Source organism: Hetaerina americana, unplaced genomic scaffold (genome assembly GCF_022747635.1).
Source record: "Hetaerina americana unplaced genomic scaffold, ioHetAmer1.1.p SCAF_333, whole genome shotgun sequence".
Lineage (NCBI taxonomy): Eukaryota > Metazoa > Arthropoda > Insecta > Odonata > Calopterygidae > Hetaerina > Hetaerina americana.
Window position 1 is genome coordinate 64,671 of NW_027286912.1, and position 22,092 is coordinate 86,762.

Consider the following 22,092-nt stretch of genomic DNA (forward strand, 5'->3'; position numbering starts at 1 on the left):
GGATATCTGGATCAAGTGGAGAAGGAGAGGGATCCTCAGACATGGTGGACTCGAGGTGATCAGCCTGGATGTCCGCCTTGCGCTGTGGATCAAAGATATATGAATTTCGGAATTTAATTGGGGGATTTGTTGCTTTTGGGCGGCGACGAAGAGCTTTCGACATCCGCCAAAGGGAATTGTCGTCGAAGGAAAGGGATTCGATATGATTTAGCCATTCCTGAGCGGAGTAGGCTGAGATTGCCTTTTTTACTTCCGCCGCGAGTCTATTATACGCGGTTTTAAGCTCGGGAGTTCTTTCGCGCTGCCAGGTACGTCTGGCAACGTTGCGAAGTTTGATTTTGAAAAGAATGTCTGCGGGGAGAGGGTGATGCCCTTTCCTCGCACGTGGTTTGAAAATATCCTTCGTGACCGATCGTCTGGCCTCGGAAAAGGCTTCGGCTAAGGCCGAGGCTCGGCGGTCGAGGTCCTCGGGGGAGGGGGAGGAAAGTGGAGACAGCTGCTCCAACCTTGCTGCAAGGGTATCGGGAAACCGTACCCAGTCAATGAACTGACGTGGAGGGGGGAGAGGGGCTCGCGGAGCAAGGGGGAGACGAAATAGAAGGGGAAAGTGGTCCGAGGCGAACGCCCGGACGACCGAGGGACTGTCGTGGAAGGGGAGGTTGACCGCAAGGGCGAAATCAATTATTGAACACGTGCGCGGGGACTGGGACACGTGGGTCGGTTCGGAAGGGGCGAGGATGGAAACAGGTTTGCCCTCGACGAAGGCAAGGAGAGTACGGCCGTTTGTGTTCGTAGACGAGCAATTCCACGCGACATGACTCGAGTTCCAATCTCCGACGAACAAACCGTTCTTATTCTGAGACGTCAGCAGAGAAAGATCGTTTCTATTCAATCTACGTGAATGACCTGGACTATTGTAAATGGAAAAGATGTTGATGTGTCCAAGCGTGGTATGAACTTTTATTCCTAGAGCCTCTATGTTCGCTAGAATGGGTACGTCTAGTAGGGAGTGCGACAGATTACGCTTTACTAGAACAGCTACTCCTCCCCCTTGAGTGTTCCTGTCCAATCTATGTGTGATGTAATGTTCCGAGTGAAAAGAGATGTGTGGTTTTAAAAAGGTTTCCTGTAAGAGTATGATATCAATGTGATGCGTGGTAGCGTAGTGTAGAAGTTCGTGTTTTTTGTGGTGTAAGCCGTTACAATTCCATGAAAGTATATTTAAATTAGAAGTTACGTTCCCCGTGTGCAAATTATGTGTGCATACTAAGTAGCTGTTCTAGAATGTACATTTTTTTCTCCTGCAAAGTGGGAGCATTTTGAATACCCGCCATTATAACTCGAAACCATCGCAGCAGTTCCGGGCCATCTGAGTTCGCACTCGAAGGAGGGGGCGGGGGAGCCGAGTCCGGAGCAGGGAAAGGAGGAGGGGTAACAGGGACGCCGGGGGGAGAGTGACCATGCGGTCGGGAAAAGGTCTTGGCGGGGAGGGCGGGGAAGGCCGTGGACGAGTCCACAGCTGAGGCGAAGGAGCGGGAGAGGGGGGGAGGAATTCCGGCGGGAATCGCACGGCCCGAGGCCGCGCGACGTACAAAGTTCATTTTCTTCGCCTCACGATGGATTTCGCAGCCGCGGTAATTCGCGGGGTGGTCCTTCAAACAGAGAAAGCATGTAGCGGGGGTCTCTTTAGATTTCTCGCAAGCAGCGCTCAAGTGGGCGCCACCGCAGCGAACACAGTTTGGATTAAGGTGGCAATGGTTTTTTGTGTGCCCGATGCGTTGACAACGGTGGCATTGCACCGGGTCACCTGATTTACGAAAAGTTGTAATTTGCACGCGGAGACCCGCGAGCGCGTGAATATTTAAGAAGGCCACCGAATCGACGTCGCTCGCGCAAGAGACGTGACACGTGTTTGTCGGGTAACTGTCGACCGTCTTCAAATTAGCCTTCCGCTCTTCGTCTGAAGGACGAGTCGAGAAGATTCGGCGAACCGAAATGACCGGAAAACCCAGCGATTTGATATTTTCAAGTATTTCCTCGTCCGACACGGCGGGAAATATTCCTCGCAGAGCGAATTCCTTCCGCTTATTCTCGGGCAGCTGGTATGTTACAAAAGGGATTTCTAAGTCCTTTAGAATGCCGTTTACCGCGGTATAATCCGCGATGTTGCTGCACTTAATTACAGCTGTAGTCCTGCCCGTGGAGTGGGAAATGGGCGGAGTGGAGCATGCCCGTTGCATACGAGCATGTAACTCAGCCCATTTTGAGATGTCCGCAAGTCGAAAAGGAGGGAGCCTACCGGTGCGCGAAGATTGCGACGGAGTCGCTTCGGAGAGCGGTTGAGGAGCCGGTCGTGAGGCGGCCGGAGCGCTAGCGGGGGAATTGGTGAACGGTTCACTCAGAAGCGTGAACCGGTTCTGAACCACCGTTGAAGACGGCGGAGCAGCGGAAATCGCGCCTGAAGCCATTTGTCGACGACGCTTATTGAGCACTACCTTAAAACCATCATCTGAGGTTGGGGGAATGCCATTTGCAGGAGGGAAGCCATTTTTTGGGATGACATGATCGGAAGATTGACCGGTAAGAATAGAGTCACTCACCGGAGGTTCGGGATTCGGATCTGCTGCGACGTCCATCGGCACGGGCGCAGGAGAGGTGTCAGGAAGCGTGGTCGGAGTCAATTCGAGGTCTGCGGCACCAGAAGGAGCAGAAGAGGAGGCGGCGGTGATCGGACGAGCATCAAGAGGCGGCGAAGTGAAGCGAAGATCGTTGAGCAGTTCATCCCTTTCGTTCACTGAGAGGGCGGCAAGAGCGGCTCTCGCGGCGGCCACAGCTGACTCCGCGGGCGATGCAGCCATTGCGAGAGAGGAAATGGCCTTTCCTACACGGGAATTCACGATTGCATCCTCTGAAGCCGGGATGTATTGGAGGATTGCTCGGCGACGGAGGGATTGCGTCCCGAGGTTGATGTTTGCGTCCCGACAACCACGGGGGTGGCACAGTGGTCCTTCGACGTGTTTTTTCGTTGGGATTTTAACACGCATACTAAAATAAATACACTATGATAAGCGATTCATTCATAATTGGATTTCAAATTCCCGCGAAGACAAGCCCGATGAGCGGGGCCAGAGGGGAAGGAGGGGAGGGGAAAGAGAAAGGCCACGGCCGAGCGACGGCGGGGCCTGGGCGAGCTGGCGACGCGCAGTCTGGGCGCGCTGCAGGGGGAGGGGGTGGCACGCGACCGGCCTGCCTGGGCGGTCGGGCGAGCGGCGGCTCCGGCGGGCACAAAGGGTCCGCACGGCGGCACTTGCGAAACACAAAGGCGGCACGAGATTTTCACTGAGAAAAAGGGCGCACAGACGGAAGAAAAACACGTCCGTCCTCAACGAAGGTTGAGCAGAGAATCCAATCGGAATCAATCAATGAATCCAATCCAATCGCTGTCAGACTCCTGGGCGCATTTATATAGGCTGCCGCCGTCCTAGCGACGCCACATCATGCTTTTACGTGATTGGTCGTCGAGGAGATTCGGCTCACGGAACGGACCAGGGGTACATAAGCAGGCGACTGATGATCGGCGAAAATACTGAAATCGACCCCGTTCGCCGAACGTGATCACCATGCCACCCAAGACGAGCGGAAAGGCTGCGAAGAAAGCGGGCAAGGCCCAGAAGAACATCTCCAAGGGAGACAAGAAGAAGAAGCGCAGGAGGAAGGAGAGCTACGCAATCTACATCTACAAAGTGCTGAAGCAGGTGCACCCCGACACCGGAATCTCCAGCAAGGCCATGAGCATCATGAACAGCTTCGTCAACGATATTTTCGAGAGAATCGCCGCCGAAGCTTCTCGCCTGGCTCACTACAACAAGCGCTCCACCATCACCAGCCGGGAGGTGCAGACCGCCGTCAGGCTCTTGCTTCCCGGTGAGCTGGCCAAGCACGCCGTCTCCGAGGGGACCAAGGCCGTCACCAAGTACACCAGCTCAAAGTAAATTCCTCGACGGGATTGCTTTGATGCATCCTAACGGCCCTTCTAAGGGCCATGAAATAATCTTCAGTTTTCAAATACCCGACTGCGATGGGCAATCGTCAATACTCGGCCGCAAAGGACGTACATAAATAAACGTAAAAACCTGGAAAATTAGAGTCCCACGCTTTCCTCCGATTCACCAACTACTTACCTGGTGTGCACGCGCGCGGTTCACGAAAAAATAGAGTAAATGTAAAGGAGAAACTTATGACAATAAAAGATGGACGAATTTCTTACCTCCTATTCAATTATATTTTCTACTGCTATGCGTCTGCATTTGATGAAAATGACCGTCGAGATATTAAGGAAAAAATATTATATTCCCATGATTACTTCCCTTTCACCCAGTACTTTTCAAACCACTGACCTGCTATGCTCGTTTCTCAGACGTAAGCCTTGACTTACATGTCTCCCTCCGTCAAAAATAATATGGATTCACGGCGTCCGTCTCCCTCCGAAACTGGTACGCTTGTGGTCACGTTGCTCCTGCTTCACTTCCAGGGGCAGTAAATGACAGGTTCCCACATGCCCTTCCCACGCGGCCGTTTTTCCGCGAAGGCTAATTCCGCTTAACCTCCCGTCCCATCCGCTACGTCGTAAAACTCCTCGGGGGTTCAACGCGAGGAGGCAGGCAGGTAATGCGACCCGTCCTCGCCCCAAGTTTCTACGTTAACCAGAAAAGGGCTGTCGCAATGACCCACGTGGCATTCCGCACGAGGAAGAAATTTCTGTGGAAACCTCGCAAGCATAGAACGCAGCTGGGCAACAGCGTTCCTTGTACATTCACCAAGTCGTGACGAGCAGGCGTCGCAATAAACAAAATGGCGGGCAGTGAGCGCTTCCGTGGATTTTCCATTGTGCTAATTCTATCCAATCAATCAATTCCCAGAAACTATTTCTACGGAATGCATCGTCGTTAACAGCATATGGAATCAGCATCATTCGCACAAATAACAATTTATGTAATGGGCATCGGGTTTCCTTCTTGGGAAATCGGCATCTCGCTGAAACAATGTTGATAAACCTCCTCTGAACGAATCCCCCAAGTATTTTAAAGTCGATTGAGTGATTTTTCATCCTTTTCCGCAATTTTTTTTTTGCGATACTGCAACGATTTATCAGCAATTGATTACAAATGCATCGAGACAGACGTGACAAGTAGACCAGTTCTTTGATCACCATGCCTCCAAATGACCGATTCTTGTTATAGTTTTGAACCGGGGTCCCTTCCGCGGGACACGAAGGTTTTTCCGGTGCGAGACGGCTCATTCCCCTTCTTTTGAACGAAATTAACCTTTCCAGAAATCTTTACTTGTCTTGTCACGCCACAGAACAGAAAATGTTTCTCTAGGCAAAAGTTAAATGGTCCCAGTCCCAACTTACCCGCTAATTTTATTACGTTGATACACAAGGGATGGAAGGACATACGTTAATGTTGTTTATTTCTTTGCGGGATTAGGGAAATGAAATCTAGGGAAAAGAGGTCGAAGTTTGACGTGAAAGAAAAATCTTTAAAATTAGCGGCCGGTATAATCATTTATGAGATGATTGCATAACGTTTTCATTAAGGCGACTCTTCCTACAAGTGCTTTCTTTCCGAGTGCATTTCTGACGAAAAAGGTTGCCGCATGTGCCTACCTGTCCGTCCTTTTAGCATTTCTACTTTCTGCAAATTTGGTGAAAATCTTTACCGCATTAGCCCCATTGAAGAATCCACCCCGGCCGCATTTTGACACTAGGTACACGAGATCGTCACTTCACCGTATTCGACAACCGATTTCCCGCAGTGGCGTTAACCGAAGGACGCTCGGCTTTGAGGACAATAGTGATTCGTGAAGCGATATTTAATCAGATTCACCTAGTAACAGTGGCCGGGAATGGAATGGAATAACGTCCTTGCCTAGGCAACTTAGTAACATACAACTTAACTACGGACGGGAGAAAATGCCGACGAGCCGTGAAGCGGTGTAAATTTCATAACGATCGTGTGATTTTAAGACTCATGATATACACCATGACGATTAATTACCTTAGCAGTTGTGGTGATGCTTAATCACCGGGATATCATGTAATGTCATACCAGTCACAGCGAGGCGTTAATACTTAACATTGAACTTTGTCAAATTTGTGTAGTTGAAATCACCCTTATGACATCTGTTAATAAATTCATCCACACAGAGTACCAAATTAGTAAAATATCTCGGGTACGCAGCGATATGTAAACGGAGACAGTTTTTTTTTCAAAATCTCGGAATGGATGACAAACGTCCTCCATTAGCGAACATTTATGACAGTCATCACCTACCTCCTGCCGTGATAATGTCAAATTTTGCAATGCAACTACTGGTAATAAGAATGATTAAATTCGAGTCAACTAGTGTTACTTTCGAATAACGTTCCCCCATTGACACAACTGTCATTTACATATGAACACTAGAAACTAACACACACGAACGTGCACATAGACCTACGCAACCTTCAGTCGTCTACTTCATCGTGAGTGGATTGAATCCTCTTAACTCCTGATTGACTTTCGCTTCACATTGCAATGATCCCAGATTGGCCGGGGAAAAGACGACAATTTGTTTTCCTGTTCACTGGAATGCTTATTTCGTATCTTTTATGGTGATGTGCTAGGTACCAGACAGCTTAAAATTGTTAATCATCGTTCTTTTATTACTCGTGACGATAAAGTTGCTTCCGCATCGCTAAGAACCTCAAGGAATCAACAATGAACGGGGATGAAATATTTGATGGGTCCACATGTATTGATTAAGTAATGCAGAACGAAGTAGATACTGAGTAATTGAATTAACACAGGGGCTTCTTCGAGACAGAACCGAGAAATGATGTTCCGTGAACTGTCGACGGTGATAGAGTTCCACGAAAGAGAGGTCGTAGAGGAATGAACGGTTCCGGCTGTTAATGCCGCCCCTAGTCCCCCCAACCCCGCAAGCACTGGAAACCAGCCTGGATCCCTGATTACGATCCCAGGAAAAATCGTGTTCAAGTCTTTCCTACGCCAGATAGTATAATCTGTCATCACTATTGAACGCCGCATCACGCCCCGACGGCTTTTTCCCACGTTTTTTTTATTTATTCACAGGAATGTTTTCCAGGTAAGGGCTATTCACTCTACCTTATCCGTCAATCACTATCCCGACCCTCGAAAGTTACAAGGAAAAGTCGACCATTGCTCTAATGAAAGATATTATTCCAACGGCATGGAGGTAAAAAACAAGATCCATATGCTTGACACACATTATGTCGATTGGAAACAAGTGGAAACGATGTGAAATTAGGTTGGAAGCAACTGAAAAATATTGTGACACGAATACAAGCCGTCATAGCTCCGCAACTACGACGAAAGGGATGTGGATATTATTGAGTTAAACGCATCTGTCCTATTTGCTTATGGCGATTCCCATCGTAATGATCGCGCATACAATCCCGCGATGCGCCCTATTTTCGCCGTTTCCGTGAATAAGACGTACGGCGGGGGATGTGTACCGAGCGAAATTGCCGACACGAATTACGTACGCTTACGAGAGCCTGGTTTTCAAGGAGTCGCTTTCACGTTGACTACGTCCCCGAGGTATCCCATCACACAGGGTCATTTAACGTGACATACAGCGTGTGTGTGGGAGGGATTTTTTTTTAAGGTCGTAGGGGTGTATTCCGTAACTTGACGGCACCGTGGAGAAAAGCACATCCAACGCATCGCACAGATAAGGAAGGTTAATAAAAGAAATGTACGCGATAACAAGTCGACGGCAGACGACTCTCCTCTTCGAAAGACGTGCAAGGAAACTAGGGTAGACATCCGCGGAAACGTGGATGTGGCGCCGTTTCAACGACAATAAGAGTTTTCCCGTGATGAAGTATCATTTCGTTTCCGAAGACATGCCGGTTGCTACAAATTCATCATCCCGCAACGAGGTACCGACGTCCGAAGCCGTTGGAGACGGAGCAAACTCGTCACGGCCGGGTCGCCACTGCGCGCCCTCGGCTACTACATTGTTTTTCCCGCCCGCTCACGGGGCTAAAGCATAATTCGGCGCCATCCTCGACTTTGTTGTACGTGAACTTTGACGTCCCATTCGCGTGCGTACAGTTCATTTCTTTTTCCCCTTCGGCCACCCCATGCAACCATTTCGAAGCCCACGCGGACGCGTCGTAAGGCGTGCGCTTAACGGGTGACTCCGTCTCCATTTGCGACTCGATAATCCTTTCCCACGGGCGCGGGAGGTGGGTGCGTCGCGACGCCCCCGAGTCGTCGAAAAATGCATAAACGTCCGCTTACGGGACAGGCACCGGGGAGGAACAGGAGGAAGGTTTGACAGGCGCCGAGTCAGGGGGAAGGCGTCCGAAGGGACCGTCTTCTCGGGGCCGCTTTCCGCGGCCGGCGCGCGGCCCACCGGGTCGCGAGCGCGTCCAATACCAGGTGAAGGATGGCCTCGAACGTACGTTACCTCGGATCTCGAGGAATCGACCCCGGTAGAAACGTGTGCAACGTTTATTCCCGGGTACGCCTTCGACAGGACGACAACCCGTATTTTGACGACCCGCTGCACACGAACTGGGCTCGCCAAACGCCTGGCGCCGCCACGGCCGACAGGGTGGAACCCTGACGGGCGCCGCGGCGCAAGGCGCCCTCGTTACGCGCCCCCGACACTCTCCGAAACGCGAAAGTCGGAGGAGGAGTGGAGTACAAACAATCCGAGAAGCGCACCGGAGGCGAGAGGAAGAGATCGTATTTTGCTCCGAAATGGTACGATAGCAAGGTGGACTTTCGTAAGAAATCCATGTCTTGGTAATTTTCTCTTTCTATCATCACGCAGCAGCCGATAACATGGCAGACGCAGCATCTGGAGCAGCGGCAGCCGCACCACCGGCAGCCCAGCCTTCGGGCACCGTCGCAGTAAAACCCCTGCCTTCTTCAGGAACCTCCGCGGCTTCCAAGAAGGCCAGCAAGGGCGGAGCAGCCAAGAAGGCTCGCGCAAAGCCGTCGCACCCGCCCACTTCCGAGATGGTTAACAACGCAGTCAAGGGCCTCAAGGAGCGCGGTGGCTCTTCCCTTCAAGCCATCAAGAAGTACATCGCAGCCAGCTACAAAGTGGACGCCGAGAGGCTCTCGCCTTTCATCAAGAAGTACCTCAAGGCGGCCGTCACCGCCGGAACTCTCGTCCAGACCAAGGGAAAGGGCGCCTCAGGTTCCTTCAAGCTGAGCCACAGCAAGAAGGCCGCACCCGCGGCAGCCAGCGGGACGACCAAGGCGAAAAAGGTCGTCAAGAAGACGGGAGTAAAGAAACCGAAAGCGGTCGGAGCCAAGAAGTCCTCCGAGAAGGCGTCCAGTGGCACCAAGAGGTCCGCGCCCAAGGAGCGAAGCAAGTCCGCGCCACCAGCCAAGAAGGCGAAGAAGGCGGCGGACAAGCCAAAGAAGAAGCCGGCGGCTGGGAAACCCGCCGCCAAGGCGGCAAAGTCCCCGTCGAAGGCGAAAAAGGCGGCCACCAAACCCAAGACCCCCAAGCCCAAGAAGACGCCCACCAAGGCCAAGCCCGCCGCCAAGAAACCTTCCGCCGCCCAGAAAAAGAAGTGAACCATCACTGCTTCGCCACCGGCGCACCTAGGACAGCAGACAGCGTCCAATCTCGGTCCTTTTTAGGACCATCATGTCTTCCAAAGATGCTTGCCACTCAATGCCCACGCCACTGAGCACGCCCAAAGTTAACATTTATCATGATTAATGCCATGCAAAAACAACGGTCCTATTTAAAATTGATGATGCGACATGGACGGACGAAAAAAAAAATTAAGAATAACATTCATAGAACGTGTAAAATGAACAACACGTCACGGAGTATTGTTTTCTTTTCGTTAAGCGCGTCAGGTAAGCATCGCACGAACTTTTATTTCATCTCATTTCATGCGTAGCCGTGCAAACGCACTTGCCATGCGCAAAGGAAATTTCATGTCGTCCATCATTCCAATGGATTTACATCGTCGTTAATTATTGTGCGATCGTGCTAAATTCAAACTTTTAAGTATGTACTGGTCCTGAAAAGGACCTTTGTTTTTCGGCCGAAAGTAGCTTTCTAAGCTCGCTCTCCGCGGATACGGCGGGCCAGCTGGATGTCCTTGGGCATGATGGTCACACGCTTAGCGTGGATGGCGCAGAGGTTGGTGTCCTCAAAGAGACCCACTAGGTAAGCCTCGCTGGCCTCCTGGAGAGCCATGACGGCGGAGCTCTGGAACCGAAGATCGGTCTTGAAGTCCTGGGCGATCTCACGCACCAGGCGCTGGAAGGGCAGCTTGCGGATGAGGAGCTCCGTGCTCTTCTGGTATCTCCTGATCTCACGAAGGGCCACGGTACCGGGGCGGTACCTGTGGGGCTTCTTGACGCCTCCCGTCGCCGGCGCGCTCTTGCGAGCGGCCTTGGTGGCCAGCTGCTTCCTCGGGGCCTTTCCTCCGGTGGACTTGCGGGCTGTCTGCTTCGTACGTGCCATTTCTGCGATCTGTAAAAAGCCGGGTCAACGCCGTCTTTTAAGCACTTCCGAGAATGGCGCCAGATAGTACGGGCGACGCTGATTGGTGGAGAGGTCGGGTACGTCATCGCCGCGGCGGCGACGTTTATAAATACCGGCGAAGGTGCATTTCAGGTCATCAGACAGCAGCCCTTACTACGAGCAGACTACAGAGATGACTGGACGCGGCAAGGGAGGAAAAGGCCTGGGAAAGGGAGGAGCCAAACGTCATCGCAAAGTTCTCCGCGATAACATCCAGGGCATCACCAAGCCGGCCATCCGCCGTCTCGCCCGCCGAGGTGGAGTGAAGCGTATCTCCGGACTCATCTACGAGGAGACGCGCGGTGTGCTCAAGGTGTTCCTTGAGAACGTTATTCGCGACGCCGTCACCTACACCGAACACGCCAAGAGGAAGACCGTCACAGCCATGGACGTCGTGTACGCACTCAAGCGACAGGGCCGCACTCTCTACGGGTTTGGCGGTTAGACACGACGCGACGGGATCGCCATCCGACACCCGGCGTACGTCGATAAAAAAGGTCCTTCTAAGGACCAATACAATGTTCAGAGATGGAGCCAATCCTTTGCCATAACGGAACGAAAAATTATTCCCTATTCGCCATAGCGTGTGTGACGGCGATAAATAGTAAAGTAAGACCTGTTCGAACGCAAAAAAAAAATGGCGGTGATAATAGAGTTGAAATTGTATGAGCCTTTACCGACGTTAAAGACATTGTCAGCGAATCGGAATAAGCACGTGGCAACGGACTGGCGACAATGTATATCGCGCCGTTGCAACCGTACAGGAATAAGCACGGGGCAACAATGTACTTCGCGCCGTTGCAACCGTACATGAATAAGCACGTGGCAACAATGTATATCGCGCCGTTGCAACCGTACATGAATAAGCACGTGGCAACGGACTGGCGACAATGTGTATCGCGCCGTTGCAACCATACATGTTAACAAGAAATAACGTAGTTAAGCGGCAGATTGCAGGTGAAATTTTATGACAGACTATGAAATACATTGTAAACGAAGCAGTGTCACCTTCAATCATTCTTCGTTGCATTTCAGCACAAACGCTTTCACTTTTTATACGCTTTATTTCCCATCGTTTACCTTAGCCCAATTATAGCTCCACGTTTCATTCGCTATGCTTATTACGTTTATTGTTATTATTATTTTTTTCACATGACATTTATCGCGTACATCTCTCTAGTATGTTCTGGTCCTGAAAAGGACCTTTTATGCGCACAGCGTGATGCTTATGCCTTCTTCTCAGTCTTCTTGGGCAGGAGCACCGCCTGGATGTTCGGAAGGACACCTCCCTGAGCGATGGTAACGCCCGACAGGAGCTTATTCAACTCCTCGTCGTTGCGGATGGCCAACTGCAAGTGACGAGGGATGATTCTCGTCTTCTTGTTGTCCCTGGCAGCGTTACCGGCCAACTCGAGGACTTCCGCGGCCAGGTACTCCATGACGGCGGCCAAGTAGACTGGGGCACCGGCACCAACACGCTCGGCATAGTTCCCCTTGCGGAGCAGACGGTGGATACGACCGACCGGAAACTGAAGACCGGCCCTGCTGGAGCGGGACTTGGACTTCCCCTTCACTTTTCCTCCCTTTCCTCGTCCGGACATGGCTGAATGCTTCTTTATCTGGTAGTGCTGTCTAATCGCTGTCAGACTCCTGGGCGCATTTATATAGGCTGCCGCCGTCCTAGCGACGCCACATCATGCTTTTACGTGATTGGTCGTCGAGGAGATTCGGCTCACGGAACGGACCAGGGGTACATAAGCAGGCGACTGATGATCGGCTAATGAACTCTACCGAATAATAAAAAAAAAAAAAAAACAAAAAAAAAACCATATTAAAAAAAAAAATAATAATAATAATTAAAAAAAAAAAAAAAAAAAATTAATACTAAAAAAAAAAAAAAAAAGTAATTGAAATACAACAAGACAACTGAACTATCCTGTCACCCTACTAACCTTATAAAAATTACCGCAACACAAATACCAACTCTGCCTCTAAAGGATGTGAATCCGAAGGAGTAGTTATAGGATTACTTCCAATGGTCTGGTCTGGTCTGGCGAAAATACTGAAATCGACCCCGTTCGCCGAACGTGATCACCATGCCACCCAAGACGAGCGGAAAGGCTGCGAAGAAAGCGGGCAAGGCCCAGAAGAACATCTCCAAGGGAGACAAGAAGAAGAAGCGCAGGAGGAAGGAGAGCTACGCAATCTACATCTACAAAGTGCTGAAGCAGGTGCACCCCGACACCGGAATCTCCAGCAAGGCCATGAGCATCATGAACAGCTTCGTCAACGATATTTTCGAGAGAATCGCCGCCGAAGCTTCTCGCCTGGCTCACTACAACAAGCGCTCCACCATCACCAGCCGGGAGGTGCAGACCGCCGTCAGGCTCTTGCTTCCCGGTGAGCTGGCCAAGCACGCCGTCTCCGAGGGGACCAAGGCCGTCACCAAGTACACCAGCTCAAAGTAAATTCCTCGACGGGATTGCTTTGATGCATCCTAACGGCCCTTCTAAGGGCCATGAAATAATCTTCAGTTTTCAAATACCCGACTGCGATGGGCAATCGTCAATACTCGGCCGCAAAGGACGTACATAAATAAACGTAAAAACCTGGAAAATTAGAGTCCCACGCTTTCCTCCGATTCACCAACTACTTACCTGGTGTGCACGCGCGCGGTTCACGAAAAAATAGAGTAAATGTAAAGGAGAAACTTATGACAATAAAAGATGGACGAATTTCTTACCTCCTATTCAATTATATTTTCTACTGCTATGCGTCTGCATTTGATGAAAATGACCGTCGAGATATTAAGGAAAAAATATTATATTCCCATGATTACTTCCCTTTCACCCAGTACTTTTCAAACCACTGACCTGCTATGCTCGTTTCTCAGACGTAAGCCTTGACTTACATGTCTCCCTCCGTCAAAAATAATATGGATTCACGGCGTCCGTCTCCCTCCGAAACTGGTACGCTTGTGGTCACGTTGCTCCTGCTTCACTTCCAGGGGCAGTAAATGACAGGTTCCCACATGCCCTTCCCACGCGGCCGTTTTTCCGCGAAGGCTAATTCCGCTTAACCTCCCGTCCCATCCGCTACGTCGTAAAACTCCTCGGGGGTTCAACGCGAGGAGGCAGGCAGGTAATGCGACCCGTCCTCGCCCCAAGTTTCTACGTTAACCAGAAAAGGGCTGTCGCAATGACCCACGTGGCATTCCGCACGAGGAAGAAATTTCTGTGGAAACCTCGCAAGCATAGAACGCAGCTGGGCAACAGCGTTCCTTGTACATTCACCAAGTCGTGACGAGCAGGCGTCGCAATAAACAAAATGGCGGGCAGTGAGCGCTTCCGTGGATTTTCCATTGTGCTAATTCTATCCAATCAATCAATTCCCAGAAACTATTTCTACGGAATGCATCGTCGTTAACAGCATATGGAATCAGCATCATTCGCACAAATAACAATTTATGTAATGGGCATCGGGTTTCCTTCTTGGGAAATCGGCATCTCGCTGAAACAATGTTGATAAACCTCCTCTGAACGAATCCCCCAAGTATTTTAAAGTCGATTGAGTGATTTTTCATCCTTTTCCGCAATTTTTTTTTTGCGATACTGCAACGATTTATCAGCAATTGATTACAAATGCATCGAGACAGACGTGACAAGTAGACCAGTTCTTTGATCACCATGCCTCCAAATGACCGATTCTTGTTATAGTTTTGAACCGGGGTCCCTTCCGCGGGACACGAAGGTTTTTCCGGTGCGAGACGGCTCATTCCCCTTCTTTTGAACGAAATTAACCTTTCCAGAAATCTTTACTTGTCTTGTCACGCCACAGAACAGAAAATGTTTCTCTAGGCAAAAGTTAAATGGTCCCAGTCCCAACTTACCCGCTAATTTTATTACGTTGATACACAAGGGATGGAAGGACATACGTTAATGTTGTTTATTTCTTTGCGGGATTAGGGAAATGAAATCTAGGGAAAAGAGGTCGAAGTTTGACGTGAAAGAAAAATCTTTAAAATTAGCGGCCGGTATAATCATTTATGAGATGATTGCATAACGTTTTCATTAAGGCGACTCTTCCTACAAGTGCTTTCTTTCCGAGTGCATTTCTGACGAAAAAGGTTGCCGCATGTGCCTACCTGTCCGTCCTTTTAGCATTTCTACTTTCTGCAAATTTGGTGAAAATCTTTACCGCATTAGCCCCATTGAAGAATCCACCCCGGCCGCATTTTGACACTAGGTACACGAGATCGTCACTTCACCGTATTCGACAACCGATTTCCCGCAGTGGCGTTAACCGAAGGACGCTCGGCTTTGAGGACAATAGTGATTCGTGAAGCGATATTTAATCAGATTCACCTAGTAACAGTGGCCGGGAATGGAATGGAATAACGTCCTTGCCTAGGCAACTTAGTAACATACAACTTAACTACGGACGGGAGAAAATGCCGACGAGCCGTGAAGCGGTGTAAATTTCATAACGATCGTGTGATTTTAAGACTCATGATATACACCATGACGATTAATTACCTTAGCAGTTGTGGTGATGCTTAATCACCGGGATATCATGTAATGTCATACCAGTCACAGCGAGGCGTTAATACTTAACATTGAACTTTGTCAAATTTGTGTAGTTGAAATCACCCTTATGACATCTGTTAATAAATTCATCCACACAGAGTACCAAATTAGTAAAATATCTCGGGTACGCAGCGATATGTAAACGGAGACAGTTTTTTTTTCAAAATCTCGGAATGGATGACAAACGTCCTCCATTAGCGAACATTTATGACAGTCATCACCTACCTCCTGCCGTGATAATGTCAAATTTTGCAATGCAACTACTGGTAATAAGAATGATTAAATTCGAGTCAACTAGTGTTACTTTCGAATAACGTTCCCCCATTGACACAACTGTCATTTACATATGAACACTAGAAACTAACACACACGAACGTGCACATAGACCTACGCAACCTTCAGTCGTCTACTTCATCGTGAGTGGATTGAATCCTCTTAACTCCTGATTGACTTTCGCTTCACATTGCAATGATCCCAGATTGGCCGGGGAAAAGACGACAATTTGTTTTCCTGTTCACTGGAATGCTTATTTCGTATCTTTTATGGTGATGTGCTAGGTACCAGACAGCTTAAAATTGTTAATCATCGTTCTTTTATTACTCGTGACGATAAAGTTGCTTCCGCATCGCTAAGAACCTCAAGGAATCAACAATGAACGGGGATGAAATATTTGATGGGTCCACATGTATTGATTAAGTAATGCAGAACGAAGTAGATACTGAGTAATTGAATTAACACAGGGGCTTCTTCGAGACAGAACCGAGAAATGATGTTCCGTGAACTGTCGACGGTGATAGAGTTCCACGAAAGAGAGGTCGTAGAGGAATGAACGGTTCCGGCTGTTAATGCCGCCCCTAGTCCCCCCAACCCCGCAAGCACTGGAAACCAGCCTGGATCCCTGATTACGATCCCAGGAAAAATCGTGTTCAAGTCTTTCCTACGCCAGATAGTATAATCTGTCATCACTATTGAACGCCGCATCACGCCCCGACGGCTTTTTCCCACGTTTTTTTTATTTATTCACAGGAATGTTTTCCAGGTAAGGGCTATTCACTCTACCTTATCCGTCAATCACTATCCCGACCCTCGAAAGTTACAAGGAAAAGTCGACCATTGCTCTAATGAAAGATATTATTCCAACGGCATGGAGGTAAAAAACAAGATCCATATGCTTGACACACATTATGTCGATTGGAAACAAGTGGAAACGATGTGAAATTAGGTTGGAAGCAACTGAAAAATATTGTGACACGAATACAAGCCGTCATAGCTCCGCAACTACGACGAAAGGGATGTGGATATTATTGAGTTAAACGCATCTGTCCTATTTGCTTATGGCGATTCCCATCGTAATGATCGCGCATACAATCCCGCGATGCGCCCTATTTTCGCCGTTTCCGTGAATAAGACGTACGGCGGGGGATGTGTACCGAGCGAAATTGCCGACACGAATTACGTACGCTTACGAGAGCCTGGTTTTCAAGGAGTCGCTTTCACGTTGACTACGTCCCCGAGGTATCCCATCACACAGGGTCATTTAACGTGACATACAGCGTGTGTGTGGGAGGGATTTTTTTTTAAGGTCGTAGGGGTGTATTCCGTAACTTGACGGCACCGTGGAGAAAAGCACATCCAACGCATCGCACAGATAAGGAAGGTTAATAAAAGAAATGTACGCGATAACAAGTCGACGGCAGACGACTCTCCTCTTCGAAAGACGTGCAAGGAAACTAGGGTAGACATCCGCGGAAACGTGGATGTGGCGCCGTTTCAACGACAATAAGAGTTTTCCCGTGATGAAGTATCATTTCGTTTCCGAAGACATGCCGGTTGCTACAAATTCATCATCCCGCAACGAGGTACCGACGTCCGAAGCCGTTGGAGACGGAGCAAACTCGTCACGGCCGGGTCGCCACTGCGCGCCCTCGGCTACTACATTGTTTTTCCCGCCCGCTCACGGGGCTAAAGCATAATTCGGCGCCATCCTCGACTTTGTTGTACGTGAACTTTGACGTCCCATTCGCGTGCGTACAGTTCATTTCTTTTTCCCCTTCGGCCACCCCATGCAACCATTTCGAAGCCCACGCGGACGCGTCGTAAGGCGTGCGCTTAACGGGTGACTCCGTCTCCATTTGCGACTCGATAATCCTTTCCCACGGGCGCGGGAGGTGGGTGCGTCGCGACGCCCCCGAGTCGTCGAAAAATGCATAAACGTCCGCTTACGGGACAGGCACCGGGGAGGAACAGGAGGAAGGTTTGACAGGCGCCGAGTCAGGGGGAAGGCGTCCGAAGGGACCGTCTTCTCGGGGCCGCTTTCCGCGGCCGGCGCGCGGCCCACCGGGTCGCGAGCGCGTCCAATACCAGGTGAAGGATGGCCTCGAACGTACGTTACCTCGGATCTCGAGGAATCGACCCCGGTAGAAACGTGTGCAACGTTTATTCCCGGGTACGCCTTCGACAGGACGACAACCCGTATTTTGACGACCCGCTGCACACGAACTGGGCTCGCCAAACGCCTGGCGCCGCCACGGCCGACAGGGTGGAACCCTGACGGGCGCCGCGGCGCAAGGCGCCCTCGTTACGCGCCCCCGACACTCTCCGAAACGCGAAAGTCGGAGGAGGAGTGGAGTACAAACAATCCGAGAAGCGCACCGGAGGCGAGAGGAAGAGATCGTATTTTGCTCCGAAATGGTACGATAGCAAGGTGGACTTTCGTAAGAAATCCATGTCTTGGTAATTTTCTCTTTCTATCATCACGCAGCAGCCGATAACATGGCAGACGCAGCATCTGGAGCAGCGGCAGCCGCACCACCGGCAGCCCAGCCTTCGGGCACCGTCGCAGTAAAACCCCTGCCTTCTTCAGGAACCTCCGCGGCTTCCAAGAAGGCCAGCAAGGGCGGAGCAGCCAAGAAGGCTCGCGCAAAGCCGTCGCACCCGCCCACTTCCGAGATGGTTAACAACGCAGTCAAGGGCCTCAAGGAGCGCGGTGGCTCTTCCCTTCAAGCCATCAAGAAGTACATCGCAGCCAGCTACAAAGTGGACGCCGAGAGGCTCTCGCCTTTCATCAAGAAGTACCTCAAGGCGGCCGTCACCGCCGGAACTCTCGTCCAGACCAAGGGAAAGGGCGCCTCAGGTTCCTTCAAGCTGAGCCACAGCAAGAAGGCCGCACCCGCGGCAGCCAGCGGGACGACCAAGGCGAAAAAGGTCGTCAAGAAGACGGGAGTAAAGAAACCGAAAGCGGTCGGAGCCAAGAAGTCCTCCGAGAAGGCGTCCAGTGGCACCAAGAGGTCCGCGCCCAAGGAGCGAAGCAAGTCCGCGCCACCAGCCAAGAAGGCGAAGAAGGCGGCGGACAAGCCAAAGAAGAAGCCGGCGGCTGGGAAACCCGCCGCCAAGGCGGCAAAGTCCCCGTCGAAGGCGAAAAAGGCGGCCACCAAACCCAAGACCCCCAAGCCCAAGAAGACGCCCACCAAGGCCAAGCCCGCCGCCAAGAAACCTTCCGCCGCCCAGAAAAAGAAGTGAACCATCACTGCTTCGCCACCGGCGCACCTAGGACAGCAGACAGCGTCCAATCTCGGTCCTTTTTAGGACCATCATGTCTTCCAAAGATGCTTGCCACTCAATGCCCACGCCACTGAGCACGCCCAAAGTTAACATTTATCATGATTAATGCCATGCAAAAACAACGGTCCTATTTAAAATTGATGATGCGACATGGACGGACGAAAAAAAAAATTAAGAATAACATTCATAGAACGTGTAAAATGAACAACACGTCACGGAGTATTGTTTTCTTTTCGTTAAGCGCGTCAGGTAAGCATCGCACGAACTTTTATTTCATCTCATTTCATGCGTAGCCGTGCAAACGCACTTGCCATGCGCAAAGGAAATTTCATGTCGTCCATCATTCCAATGGATTTACATCGTCGTTAATTATTGTGCGATCGTGCTAAATTCAAACTTTTAAGTATGTACTGGTCCTGAAAAGGACCTTTGTTTTTCGGCCGAAAGTAGCTTTCTAAGCTCGCTCTCCGCGGATACGGCGGGCCAGCTGGATGTCCTTGGGCATGATGGTCACACGCTTAGCGTGGATGGCGCAGAGGTTGGTGTCCTCAAAGAGACCCACTAGGTAAGCCTCGCTGGCCTCCTGGAGAGCCATGACGGCGGAGCTCTGGAACCGAAGATCGGTCTTGAAGTCCTGGGCGATCTCACGCACCAGGCGCTGGAAGGGCAGCTTGCGGATGAGGAGCTCCGTGCTCTTCTGGTATCTCCTGATCTCACGAAGGGCCACGGTACCGGGGCGGTACCTGTGGGGCTTCTTGACGCCTCCCGTCGCCGGCGCGCTCTTGCGAGCGGCCTTGGTGGCCAGCTGCTTCCTCGGGGCCTTTCCTCCGGTGGACTTGCGGGCTGTCTGCTTCGTACGTGCCATTTCTGCGATCTGTAAAAAGCCGGGTCAACGCCGTCTTTTAAGCACTTCCGAGAATGGCGCCAGATAGTACGGGCGACGCTGATTGGTGGAGAGGTCGGGTACGTCATCGCCGCGGCGGCGACGTTTATAAATACCGGCGAAGGTGCATTTCAGGTCATCAGACAGCAGCCCTTACTACGAGCAGACTACAGAGATGACTGGACGCGGCAAGGGAGGAAAAGGCCTGGGAAAGGGAGGAGCCAAACGTCATCGCAAAGTTCTCCGCGATAACATCCAGGGCATCACCAAGCCGGCCATCCGCCGTCTCGCCCGCCGAGGTGGAGTGAAGCGTATCTCCGGACTCATCTACGAGGAGACGCGCGGTGTGCTCAAGGTGTTCCTTGAGAACGTTATTCGCGACGCCGTCACCTACACCGAACACGCCAAGAGGAAGACCGTCACAGCCATGGACGTCGTGTACGCACTCAAGCGACAGGGCCGCACTCTCTACGGGTTTGGCGGTTAGACACGACGCGACGGGATCGCCATCCGACACCCGGCGTACGTCGATAAAAAAGGTCCTTCTAAGGACCAATACAATGTTCAGAGATGGAGCCAATCCTTTGCCATAACGGAACGAAAAATTATTCCCTATTCGCCATAGCGTGTGTGACGGCGATAAATAGTAAAGTAAGACCTGTTCGAACGCAAAAAAAAAATGGCGGTGATAATAGAGTTGAAATTGTATGAGCCTTTACCGACGTTAAAGACATTGTCAGCGAATCGGAATAAGCACGTGGCAACGGACTGGCGACAATGTATATCGCGCCGTTGCAACCGTACAGGAATAAGCACGGGGCAACAATGTACTTCGCGCCGTTGCAACCGTACATGAATAAGCACGTGGCAACAATGTATATCGCGCCGTTGCAACCGTACATGAATAAGCACGTGGCAACGGACTGGCGACAATGTGTATCGCGCCGTTGCAACCATACATGTTAACAAGAAATAACGTAGTTAAGCGGCAGATTGCAGGTGAAATTTTATGACAGACTATGAAATACATTGTAAACGAAGCAGTGTCACCTTCAATCATTCTTCGTTGCATTTCAGCACAAACGCTTTCACTTTTTATACGCTTTATTTCCCATCGTTTACCTTAGCCCAATTATAGCTCCACGTTTCATTCGCTATGCTTATTACGTTTATTGTTATTATTATTTTTTTCACATGACATTTATCGCGTACATCTCTCTAGTATGTTCTGGTCCTGAAAAGGACCTTTTATGCGCACAGCGTGATGCTTATGCCTTCTTCTCAGTCTTCTTGGGCAGGAGCACCGCCTGGATGTTCGGAAGGACACCTCCCTGAGCGATGGTAACGCCCGACAGGAGCTTATTCAACTCCTCGTCGTTGCGGATGGCCAACTGCAAGTGACGAGGGATGATTCTCGTCTTCTTGTTGTCCCTGGCAGCGTTACCGGCCAACTCGAGGACTTCCGCGGCCAGGTACTCCATGACGGCGGCCAAGTAGACTGGGGCACCGGCACCAACACGCTCGGCATAGTTCCCCTTGCGGAGCAGACGGTGGATACGACCGACCGGAAACTGAAGACCGGCCCTGCTGGAGCGGGACTTGGACTTCCCCTTCACTTTTCCTCCCTTTCCTCGTCCGGACATGGCTGAATGCTTCTTTATCTGGTAGTGCTGTCTAATCGCTGTCAGAGAAATGGCGCACTGGAAGCCCTGGATAGGGCACACATAAACCGTGCCGGTGAGCGTTACCCACCTTTACCGGTCGTTTCACAATAAAGAAATACCCTGGCAATTTGAACTAAAAGGACGTCAGTGTACGTGTTGTTTGTGAGAAGAAAGAAACTTAGCAGCTAGTATGTGAGGAGTACATTCTCACATGAAATGAACATAAAAAATGACGAGCCGACAGGAAACGGCTCGGGTTAAGAACTACGAATAAACAATACGGGAGAATGCAATGTACAAGGGGATGACTTATGAATTAAAAGAAAGGATAACGAACTCTAATAGGAGTATATGGCGTGGAATATATACAGTAAGGGGTGAGCGCCCTTGTGCGTCCTACAGGTGGACAGGGCGGGGCTAGGCGACCGATAAGCGATCGCTAAAAACAAAATCAAGAGAGCACCGATTGAGAATTGGTATCGGTGAAAGTATTTACAACAATGGGTGCGAAAAGAAAACACCCGGCTAAGCTGAAGGAGATTACAAAGGATAAGATAGGCTATACAGGCTATAATGAACGCTAACTTAGGACGATATAATTAAAATTTTACGACTAAGAAGAAGACTAAAAGCAGGCATAGGAAAGACTCATAGGCGAGTAATATCCTTAGGCAGTGTATATGTATGACGCTTATCAATATCGTAATCCCACAACGACGCCAGAAGGGGATTACCAGCGGAGGTCATCGACGCATGAAACGTCCTAATTTGGCGGCGCATAAAGTCCGCAATTGACGGGAGA

At 50.4% G+C, this 22,092-nt stretch overlaps 1 protein-coding gene across 1 annotated transcript in view; it reads right to left on the reverse strand.

The window, feature by feature from the left end:
* Positions 1 to 2,491: 2,491 nt before the first annotated feature.
* Positions 2,492 to 22,092, reverse strand: part of LOC139691391 (uncharacterized) — a 52,426-nt gene continuing 32,825 nt past the window's right edge. The window contains exons 2-3 of the mRNA XM_071589187.1: positions 2,601 to 2,881; positions 2,492 to 2,509 (exon numbers count right to left, since the gene is read on the reverse strand). Coding sequence (XP_071445288.1) covers positions 2,492 to 2,509; positions 2,601 to 2,881 — 299 coding nt within the window. The remainder of the gene's footprint in view (positions 2,510 to 2,600; positions 2,882 to 22,092) is intronic.